General features: G+C 40.8%; 1 protein-coding gene across 1 annotated transcript in view; it reads left to right on the top strand.

Annotated features, from left to right (window-relative positions):
• TCFL5 (transcription factor like 5) overlaps positions 1-12,240 on the top strand; it is a 705,475-nt gene that overhangs the window by 370,712 nt on the left and 322,523 nt on the right. Inside the window, exon 3 of the mRNA XM_044090401.1 lies at positions 4,255-4,417. Coding sequence (XP_043946336.1) covers positions 4,255-4,417 — 163 coding nt within the window. The remainder of the gene's footprint in view (positions 1-4,254; positions 4,418-12,240) is intronic.

The raw sequence follows: 12,240 nt of genomic DNA, 5'->3' as shown, positions 1-12,240 counted from the left end.
AGACCTTCCCCCGGATCCAACACCAACGTCCTGGATCTGACAACCACTCTGATCCAACGAAATCAGAGCAGGGCTAGTCAGGGTAATAGAGTCAAAGAAGGGAGCTTCCTCAGATCCGACACTAATTCCCTTCTGTATCTGGTTTCCTGGAGCTCTGAAGACACTGGTTGGATTGGAGGCGACTGAATAGATTGGACAGGTACTCTCACTGATCCGAGAGGGGACAGACTTGGAAAGACCCCCATCTAGATCTGAGCCCTGAGGAATCTCCGCTTCATCCTGTCCATATCCGCATCAGAGAAACTCCTAGAGGACCTGAAAGAAGCTTCGGATGCAGGCTTAGAAATTTTTTTAGGTATTTTCCAACAACTTAGAAGGTAGTGTTGGTGAAACTGCTCTCTGGGAGTATTCAGGTGTATGGCTTCTCGCTTTCGGATCTGAAGTCTTTGGGTTCAAGCTGGAGCCAGATAGCTTAGAAGAACTTGAAATGGTGATCAGTCCAGTACGATCTGAAGAGTGCTTTGGATCCAAGGGAATAGAGGAAGGTCTCAGATCTAATGTGGTAAGATCCGAAGTCTCTGCTGACTTAGTGGCTCCAAAGACACTCTCGAGGCCTTGTGAGGGTGCTTCTTACTGTCTGAGGAGCCAGATAAGTACTTGGATGGAGTTTGGGCCTCTGGAGATGTAGAAGTCGTCGTCCCATTAGAAAAAGCTTATTTCTCCAATCGGCTGTGGCTCTAGGATTAAAAAATGAGCAAATGTTGCAGTCTGATTGCAAATGTTCAGGTCCTAAACAATAAACATATTTTTTGTGGGCATCAGATTGTGGAATCTTGTGACCATAAGAACAACCCTTGAATCTGGAAGGTTTGTCCTATATCATTAACAGTATCACTTAAATACAATTAAAAAAAAAAAAACAAAACACTTAACAATCGTACTTGCACACCAATAAGGAAGAAAGAACACTTCAAGCACAATGTAGTTTAATACTATATGAAATCCTAAGAAAACTTCCAAGAAAACACACTATAACTATAGCTATCACTAGAACAACACACTGTATAAAACTCTATTGTCCTACAGTACAGTACAACTATAAAAGCACTCTGTATAAAGCCTGCTTTGAAGTAACTAGTGCCATAGCATGAGAAAAAGGAGATGGACAGTTCAGAGCAAAATAAAAGGCACCTAGTTACTTTTCTAAAACTATCGAGTAGAGGGAGGCAAGAAAAAGTATAGAAAAATAAATTCTAAGTAGAAAAGGACTTTGAAAACTCTAAAAGCATTAGGAATCCAAGACCATATCTGAAGTCTTTACACGAAGGCGGCAAATGAGATCTGAGGAGTTAGGGGCAGTATAGGGCATTATGTGTAGAAGGAGCTCGAGACCATGATCCAAGTCTGAAAGAATGTGGCCGCCATGACCTGTCAGTGAGGAAGAATGAAAAGGACAACATCAGATGTAAATGCTATCTTATTTTTTTTTCTTTTTAAACAAATTTATTGATCTTTAAATATAAGGAAACCATTGCATATGATACTTACAGATCTTGTTTCTTGAAAGCTGCAACTCAATGTTTCATGCACATTGAGTTTAAAAACAGGAAATAATCACGAGCAAGTTACTGAATTCCAAATCATATAAAGTGTTTTGTTTTTAGTATTAGAATTCCCTAAAAGCAATTGAATAGAACAAGTATTCTGATGAAAATGGATTTTTTCATTTTGTGTACAACTGAGATATTTGTCTTAATCAAGTTTATAGAAGATGTAGCCTACCAGTTCATCATGGATGTATACTGTCTGTATCTGCTTGAGTGTCCAGGAATCTAATACCTCTCCTGAGTGCATTCATACCAACGTCACAAAATCTCAGCAATGAAAGCCAGTGCATCATAAGTTGAAGTACAGATATTCTTTCAATAATAGGTCCTCATATCCTCAAACTTGTTATAATATGAGCAAATGCAATGCAGACTGCAAGAATTTTTGCAGGGGGTGAAGTTCCCCTCACTCACCGCCTTCCCTCACTGTATGGGGCATACCCCCTCAACTTCTTAGTGCAAAAAATCTGGACAAAGCCTGACAAAATGGGGGGGGGGGGGGGCAAAGGCCCAATAATATAGGAATAGATTGTAAATATTGCCCTTAAACTTAGAAAGTTGCTTGAGTATACTTGAATAGCAGGGTCTTTTTTTCTGAAGGATTTGAAGTCTGAAACTAAAGTGCATGTCATTATTTAGTGACTTCAGTCCTAAGATGGTCCCAGTGATTTATCAGAAAACCACACATTTTATGATGACTAGACCAAAAATGAGACAAAAAGCTGGGCATTATGCGAAAATGTGACCAGTTGAGAGGTATGTATGGGTGTTTTGTTGCCCTTGCAGTACTGTTCTCACTTCATCACTGCAGCATGGAGTATCACAGTGTAAAACCTGTATTGTTTTTTTTCCCTGGCAGCCTGCAAGTTTGGACCACTCACTTAATGTTTATAGGCAAGTCCTTAGCTCGTATGTCAAGACATCAAAAGTGACACAAGCACTTGACAACTTACTAGCTGTTATGCTCAAGTCAAGTGTGGTATGATCTCAGATATTCCATGTAAATGGCTGTGCTCCTTTTGGGCGGAAATAGATCAGCAACCCCAGAGTGAAGTAAATCTTCAGAATGTTTCTGCCTCCTCGAGGACAAGCATCTCTATGGTTCCAGAGGAACAGTAGTTGGTCAAAAACTTTTTGCCTAACAGTTAAGACCCCATATGGGGACCTTTTTCTCCTAAATATTTCTGTTGAATTTAGTAATATTTTGATCTACCTTAACATTAAAAAGCAGGTTTTCTTTATTCCACTTTAAGAATACCAACCTTTGTCAGGTACATTTCTTACTTTTCCACTGAACTTTGTTTCTATCAAGGCAGAGCTGTAATAAGTAATTTGAAGTCTAATAATTTATGCCACTGTAAGATACCATATTGGTGATGGAAATGCAAGTTTACTAGGATTTTGTTGCAGGCTGCAGAACCAATTTGCATTTCATTTTGTCAGATGTGGCAAAATGGGTAAGATTTTCATCATATATATGTAATGTACCTAAACAAACAAACATTAATGTTATCCACCCTGTCATGCATTTAGTATATCCTTATCTGTGTAATAGCAGATTCCTTATGATAGTACATCCTCCTCCCTGCTGTGTTTTGTTTGTAGTAGATTTATTTTGAGGTTACATCCTCCTCTGCTTGTCCCTGCTGTGTTTTGTTTGTAGTAGAGGATTCGTTATGAGGTTACATCCTCTGCTTGTATGTCCCTGCTGTGTTTTGTTTGTAGTAGAGGATACGTTATGAGGTTACATCCTCCTGTGCTTGTATGTCCCTGCTGTGTTTTTTTTTCTAGTAGAGGATTCGTTATGAGGTTACATCCTCCTCTGCTTGTATGTCCCTGCTGTGTTTTGTTTGTAGTAGAGGATTCGTTATGAGGTTACATCCTCCTCTGCTGGTATGTCCCTGCTGTGTTTTGTTTGTAGTAGAGGATTCATTATGAGGTTATATCCTCTGCTTGTTTGTCCCTGCTGTGTTTTGTTTGTAGTAGAGGATTTGTTATGAGGTTACATCTTCCTCTGCTGGTATGTCCCTGCTGTGTTTTGTTTGTAGTAGAGGATTCGTTACGAGGTTATATCCTCTGCTTGTTTGTCCCTGCTGTGTTTTGTTTGTAGTAGAGGATTTATTGAGGTTACATCCTCCTCTGCTTGTATGTCCCTGCTGTGTTTTGTTTGTAGTAGAGGATTCATTATGAGGTTACATCCTCTGCTTGTATGTCCCTGCTGTGTTTTGTTTGTAGTAGAGGATTCATTATGGGGTTGCATCCTCCTCTGCTTGTATGTCCCTGCTGTGTTTTGTTTGTAGTAGAGGATTCATTATGGGGTTGCATCCTCCTCTGCTTGTTTGTCCCTGCTGTGTTTTGTTTGTAGTAGAGGATTCATTGTGGGGTTGCATCCTCCTCTGCTTGTATGTCCCTGCTGTGTTTTATTTGTAGTAGAGGATTCGTTATGAGGTTACATCCTCTGCTGATATGTCCCTCTGTGTTTTGATGGTAGACTTGAGTATAATTGTCTGTGCTTTGCTGCATTCCCCATTCTCATGGCTTTACGATATCTAAACTTGCAGTACAGTATTGCTAAATAGAACTTTCCAAGTTGGTTGGCTAGAGTCCATTTTCCTTTTCCTTTTATTTCACTGTCTTTTTTTTTCAGGATACTGGAAGTTTGTGTCATATGCTGGAATCAACCAAACACAAAGAATTGGGTTTGCCGAGAGCTCTGTCTTACTGTTACCAGCAAGAATCTGAGTCTGCAAAACCGTCAATGAGCAGTAGGAGTAAAGTACTACCTGAGCAAATTTGGATTAAAGTTGAAGGTGAGACATTTTAAATGTAATACGTCAGTCAGTGTGTGTTTTATTATTATGGAAGAAAAGCTTAATCTTTTTTTTGGAGGTAATATATTTAGACTGAGAAAAACCTTGCAAAATATAATGCGTTATTAAATTATCAATTTAAGCCCGAGGCACACATATATTAACAAAACAAACCGTAATTGTTTTTATGCATTATGCAGTGCATAAATGTTTTCTTTCTTTAACATCTGATATGATATTGTCAGTCTTCATTCTGTCCTCAGCGAGTGAGTTCGGATCCGATCCGTCAGTTCCAACTTGGCCGATCCTAAAGCTCGCAGCCACCAGATGTTTTGAGCTTCTCCCTTACACAATGCACTGCTTCTAGCTATCAGACATGGTCTACCAGTTTCTCTCGAGGTGTATTAGATAAAGCTTTTGTCATAATTCTTTCCATTAAGCAGTTTTGGTATTAGCCTTAGTTTTTTTTTTTTGGTCAACTCATTCACTCCAGAGCAGCTTTGAAAAAGCTGCCTGCTTAATTCCACCATAGGAACAACAGTGCAGCCTGACTGAGCTCATTTTCAGAAAATCCATTTCTAATACCATACAGAAAACAAATGTTCATAACTCTTTAACTATAAGAGCTAGACTAAAAGTTGTTCAGCAGACACTGACCTTTCCAACTGTGTAAATGTTGGTAGTGCATATCAAAGTAATTATTAAATATTTGGCTGGGAATGCTGATATTGTGCATATTTTTTACTTTTTTGGAAAAGCAAAGCACAATATCTTGGTCATTGTGCCATGCAGACCCATACAATTTGAATTTAATTTGTTAGTATGAATGTCCGCTTTAAAATACCTTAACCATTACTGTGTGATGCTCCTTTCTTGAGATATTCACAGAAATATGATAAATATATTATTACTCATAATTGATGAAGCATAATATGTCATCACCTGTGACACAGACCCTACATATCAGTCTAGAAGCTGTGCATCTGAATGTCACCTTCAAATTGATGCATCATTTGTGTGATCACCATGCTCCCTTGCAAAGATATGGGCATAATAATGAGAAGTATTGGAAATGTATAATTTTCATAATCATACAAGACTGAACAAACTGATATCTGTACATGTGTACGGTGCACAGACAGTTCTTTTACCATGTTGTAAGGAGTAACACTGTCTTCAAAATGAGGTACCACTTTGCACACCAACATGCTCCCTTGCAAAGCTATTTACCAAAATATGAAAAAAATCATAATTTCCATAACCTAAGTCCGAAACATTAATATCTGTAAATGTGTCCAACATACAGGCATAATTCTTGTACCATGTTGGAACCAGCAATACTGCCTTCAAAAATGAGGTATTGTATGGCACATTCAGATGCTCTCTTGCAAAGTTATTTACCAAAATATGAAAAAAAAATCATAATTTCCATAATCTAAGTCCGAAAGAAACTTTGATATCTGCACATGTGTATAACATACAGGCACAATTATTTTACCATGTTCGAACTGTCAATACTGTCTTCAAAATTATGTATTACTTGGCACACTGACATGCTCCCTTACAAATTTATTTGCCAAAATATGAAAAAGTCATAATTTCCATAACCCAAGTCCTAGCAAAACTGATATCTGTACATGTGTACAGCATTCAGAAGCAGTTGTTTTACCATGTAGACACATATAATTGTACATATACACATTCTTGGTGTAGCCAACATACTGCTGAATCGGAACATGTAAAGAGAAAAAGCAAGGTAAGGACCACCACTCCATTAATGAACCCAGGACAGGCATGGGACAGTGGCAGGCAAGGCCATCTCATCTGTCCGATACCGGTGCTGGCTACGCGCTCAGACAGCCAATAACACTGCAGTCTCATGACCTTCTTGAATGTCAGCAGTCTGCCTTACCTATGCCTTTTCTCTTTACGTGTGTCCATTCAGCAATGGACCTAAGGGATCAATTTCTGTATTAGTAAGCCCTTCCTGTCATCTAAACTGTGCACATGCCTGATAAAAGCAGACTAAAAAAAGAAGTATTGCAGGATGGTCACTGACATATTAGATTGTACGTGGTAGCACTCTCATGAAACAGTTGATGGTAAGTTGTCTCTCGCCTTCATTCTTGCTGGTTGAGGTTCAGAGCCGGTCCTCGGCTACAACTCGGCCATCTTCAAAAGCTCGAGAGCTGCTTACTGGCTCGAGGCCCCTCTATATCCCATGATGCCTGGTGCTAGATACCCAGATCTTGTTTGCCGCTTCTGCTACGAGGTTGTTCTACTGGCTCAGGTCGTATGAGCTTAACTATTTTTTGTATTTTTTCTTATTAAAAATCTATATTGAGAGTGTAGAATTAGTCGTTAGTTAGACTTTTGTATTGTAGCTAGTTTTTCTTCTAGATCAGCGTTGCACCTTCCTTAAGAAACTCGTTTTAGTTAGTTCCCCTCACCCTTCTCTCCCTTTTCCACAGAAAGGTTCTTTCCGTTTAAGTTAGAGGTTAGCCTGTCTCCCTTTTTAAAAAAAAAAAAAGTTTTTTCTTCTAATTAATCACTGTTAGTGTTTAGTGATAGTTTTAGATATTTTTTTTGGTTGTATTGGTATTTGTAGTGGTTTGTGGTAACTGTAGAGTGTTAACCTTTTTTACTGTTGGTTACCTTAACCATCTGTGTGGAAACTTGTCCTTGGTTTTCTCCTTAGGATGTCCAAGGATCCAAAACCGTCCGGATTCAAGAAGTGTGATTCATGCTGTCAGAAGATGTCTCTGACAGATGGTCGCACTTCTTGTGTTTATTATATGGGCGCTGAGCACCTGCAGGACTCTTGCTTGGTCTGTCATGCCGTCAGTCCAAGAGTCCTGCAGGAGTGCAAAAATAAATTGATTGTGAGGGGTATGCTTAAACCCCAAGATTCACCGGCGAAGGCTCAGCCGGCAAAATCTTCCAGGCCACCTAAACCATCTGCTCCCAGTTCGGAGCAGTCGTTGGGTGAAGCCACACAAGCCATTTCGGCTCCGGCTGGAACCGATGTCCCTCCCTGCCAGTTGGCTCCGACACTGTCTTCGGAGCCGGCTGAGAGTCAAAAGAGATCCAGGTCTCCTCCTTTGGAGTCGATAAGTTCGGCTCCAAAGTCTCCCCTGCTCCAGTCAGAGCATATTCACCGATCATCCCACTCTTCTCAGTCCTCTAGACTTTCGGACAATGACTTGGAAAGAGTGGTCAGTAGGTTCTTAAAATCGCAGGCCCTAGCTAAAATGTCCAGCCCTCATCAGGAGTCTGCTCTGTCCGCAGCTGTAGATATTCCTCCTTCGACTCTTCCTATGAGCTTGGAGCCGGGGTTCGTTGGGATTCGAGTCGTGGAACCATCGGCACCAATACCCTCTCTTTTGGTTCCGTCGTTGGCTTCGATCCCTTCCATGGTACCTTCCCTGGAGGGATCTGGGCGCCGAGACTCCCTCGTCTTCTCCGAGAGAGCGAGTGGCATCGGACCCTTGTCCGACCCCGCTATCCCTCTCGGTGCTTCGGCGCAGGTGAGCTCGGCTCCCACATCTGCCTCAGAGCAGTCTCCCTTGGTGCGGGAGGGGGGGGGGCTTCTGGTTTCTTCTGAGCCTGAGCCTTCTCTGCGTCCGGGCAGGGATGCCTTCGAGGTGATGAGGAGTGTACTGGCCCCTGAGTCAGTCCCACGATCGACCCCATCGGCTCTTTCCCCTAGGGTGCCTGCGTCAGCCTCTGCCCCTCTTCCAGACCCCAAGCGTGGGGATCCAGCGCTCCAGGACACCCCCTTGGGGGTATCCTCCTCTTCCGAGGCCTCCCCTGATTTTTCAGAGGAGCCACCTCGCAAGAGAAAATGTAAGAGGAAGCATGTTGACTCCCCAGAGTCTGTCACATCGGATACCAACTTAGAGGAGTCGGAAGGGTCATATGATATAGACACCTTTCAGTACCTTTCGATGTCAACACCTAGAATTCCCAGTATTTTTGGGGCTCCTAAATTACACAGAGACATTAAGGACCCCCCCCCCTTTTAGACCAATTGTTGACGGTAGGGGTTCGATTACTTTTGCGTGTGCAAAATTGGTGGATAGCATACTTAAACCTCTCATTTATCAGGAAACACAAATATGTCGTGACTCATAGAGCTTCTTGGAAAACATTAATAATTTGGAATATAAGGATAATAACATCTTTGTTACTATTGACGTGAAAGATCTGTATACAGTAATTCCTCATCAAATGGGCATTGAATGGGTGAGAGAATTTATGTTGTTCAAGAAAGTTGATCACGACAAAATATGTTTGATCGAAACCCTTTTAGATCTAATTTTGTCTAACAATTACATCATGTTTGACAAAAACATTTTCTTGCAGAACAAGGGGGTGGCCATGGGGTCTCCCTGTGGCGCTAGTTTCGCCAATAGTGTCATGGCATATTGGGAACACAAGTATTTGTTTACTGACAGTGAGTTCCAAGAAAATGTATTATGGTATACCAGATACCAGGACGACATGTGTCTGGTATGGCAGGGTGACACCAACTTAATTGAAGGATTCATACAGCATATCACAAACAAAACAGACTTTCTTGAATTTACTTATGAAGTAGGGGTTGATAGTATAACATACTTAGATGTGGAACTTATTAATGATAGGTATAATAGGCAGTATAAAGCTTCTATTTATAGGAAACCCACCTACTCCAATGCTTTCTTGTTTTACACTAGTGAACACCCTCACCATCAGAAGAAAGCAATTGTTAAAGGCCAGATGGTGAGGGCCACAAGGATGGTTACTGAAGACGTAGATTTTGACTTGGAATGTGAAAAGCTAAAGTCTGTGTTCTTGAGTAGGGGGTATCCTTTTAAATTACTTCTTGAGATAATAACAGAAGTAAGAAACAAGAGATCAATTGGTGTGTTTAAAACCATTTTGTCCAGTAGGGCTCAGGCGGATGATATTGTCGTTAACATTAGCCAAATTACACGACAGAACGATACAGTTGTTGGGAAGATAAACCACTATATCTCAAGTTTCTTGTCCACTTTCTCATCTAACACTATAAGGGTCAAAGAGATTTTTATTAAAAACTGGGCAGTTATTTTGGAAGAACCATCTATCTGTATTAAGCTAGGTATCAGACCTCACTTTACTTTTAGAAGAGGTCTGAATCTTAAGAATATGTTGGAGAAGTACAAGAAAAGGAATCCAGAACAATACCAACAGACATATAAAGGTATGCGTAAATGTGGGCATTGCACACAATGTAAGTACTTTCAGACAACTACTGTTAACATTAATCATAAGAATTACATAATTAATGGTTCCTTCAATTGTGAGTCTAAAGCAGTTGTGTACGTAGCATGCTGTCAATTTTGTCCCTCATTTTACATAGGTAAGACCGAGCGGAAATTAAGACAGAGAATATACGAGCACTATTATGCAGTTAGTAAAGGGGATGTCAACAATGCTCTTGCAAGACATATTTTGCAATTTCCAACTCATGAGTTTATATTTTTAGTTGTACATCAGACACCTTTAGATCCGAGATGGGGGCCTTGGCAACTTTTATTAGAACAGAATGAGTTATATTGGCAAATTAAAATTGCTGCATATATTTTTCTCGGTTTGAATGATTGTTTCCATTAAAAGTGTTTTAAAACTTAAAGCATTAAATAGATAAGCTAACAATGTCATATATAAGTATACCAATATAGTTTATATATGGTGTTTTAATTAAGGTATGCAGAATTAACCAGTTTCAATTCATATATTAATTTTTATCTTTATAGTTTCACAATAGCGTTCAGTATAGTTTTTGACTAGCATGTATTTACTACATATATTTTAAATATGTGTTATATAAATAGTTATGTTACAGCTTTTATATTTATATTTTTATATAATATATATATATATATATATATATATTTATATATATAGGTTGTTGCATTTTCTTTAGGATGTTATTTTTCTTGTGCCAACTTGGGATATGTTATTATATGTAATATATATCACTGTAAAAAATTTTCTAAGTGTTTTTAGTAGCATTTATTATGTAACTTATTAGATACTTTTTAAAAAATATATTTTTTGTGAGTGAATAGGGTCTACAGTACGTTAGTATTGTTTGTACATTAATCATGGTTATTATTATTATTTTTTATTTAAATGAATCTTGTATTTTAATTTATCAATTAATTGACTGGTTTTTATAGATAAAATCATTAATCAGTTGAGTAATAGGACTATATAAATGCTTTGTTAGAGGCTGTTCTTGGTCTGAAGAAGGTGGAATATTTTTAGCACCAAAAGCGCTTGCCTAATAAACGATTTGGTTGCAGTGATTACTATGTGATTTTTATCAGCTCTTTACCAGCTTTCTCCTACCACTCCACTTGTTTCTTTTGTATTTTGAGTCGGAAGTGTCCCCAAGATCCCCCTCTGAAGATGTCTCCTTCTCAGACATCCTTGAGATGCTTAGGCAGAGGGGAAACTGGACTACCCTAAGCCTTTCCGAGGATGAGTGGGTATTCCTGGATGTGTTTGGATCCCGACCTTCCACCTCCTGGGTGTCTCCACCTTTCGACCCACTGATGTCTGTGGTGGCTCGAAAGGCGTGGACAGCTCCAGACACAGTGGAACCGACCCCTAGAAGACCTGCGAAGTTCATTACTGCCCCGCAGGACAAACAGTTCTTGACCAAGGGTGTCCCCATTGATGCCATGGTGGTAGCAGCGGCCACAAAGAAGGAGTTGGCTGAAAATTCATCTGTCAATCCCCCTAACAAGGAGTCCAGGACGATGGACAGATATGGGAAGCGGATGTTCTCTTCAGCAACCTTTTCCATGTGGTCCCTGTATTACCTGTGCCACTTTACCCATCTTCAGAAGGATCTCCTGAAAGTGCTTGGAGATACCTTCTAAGATCCATCAGCTGAGGGGGCCCAGGCTAAGGCAGCCTCCCAGCTAGCGACTCTTAACTCAGTGGTAAACTCCTCCATGCGGCTCATTTCGTATGCAGCCGATGGTGCGAGTAGAGCCGCAGGCAGAGGCGTGGCCCTAAGGAGGCACGCTTGGATGTGGCTTTGTAACTTTGCGGAACCTTTCAGAGCGTCTTTCACCAACACCCTGTTTGGTTCCCCTCGGATCACAGGTGAAAGATATCCTTACCAGTGTGAGCAGGAAGGCAAGACTCTCTCTGCCGTAGGAGTCCGTTTTTCCACTCCTTCCAGACCATATCCTAAGGGTCAGAAGAGTGGAAAGATGTGGTTCTGGAAATCCCAAGGAGCCTTGCCGGATACACGTGGTGAGTTTCCTTCCAGGGGCAGAGGAGGGAACAGTAACAGACGCCGCCCTCGTGGCAGAGGGGGTCTGCAAAACCAGGGCAGCAGAGAATCTATCTCTGACAAGCCCTTCCAGCATCCCTAAAGGGTTGCCCGGCTTCTCACCTCTGGAGGCAGTCGGGGGAAGATTATCGCTGTACCCAAGAGCCTGGCAAGACATAACTCAAGACAAATGGGTACAGTCCGTCATATCCGGAGGCTACAGAATTCCCTTCACTCGCATCCCTTAAGGTCAAGCAAGTCCCTTCCAAATGTTCCACCCAATCTAAGGGACCAGGCAGTGCAAGAGGTCTCAAAACTGCTAAGAAAAAGGGCCATCCAGCAAGTCCCAGCAGACCAACAAGGATCTGGAATTTACTGAAGGTTCTTTTTGGTACCAAAAAAGACAGGGGACTGGAGACCCATTTTGGATGTCAGCAGACTAAACAAGTCTGTACAAAGAACGAAGTTCCGGATGGTCATGCTTCAGTCCATTTTACCCTTTCTG

The sequence above is a fragment of the Protopterus annectens genome, chromosome 12.part0, assembly GCF_019279795.1.
Source record: "Protopterus annectens isolate FY-2018-M chromosome 12.part0, PAN1.0, whole genome shotgun sequence".
NCBI lineage: Eukaryota > Metazoa > Chordata > Ceratodontiformes > Protopteridae > Protopterus > Protopterus annectens.
This window is presented reverse-complemented; position numbering and strand designations above follow the sequence as displayed.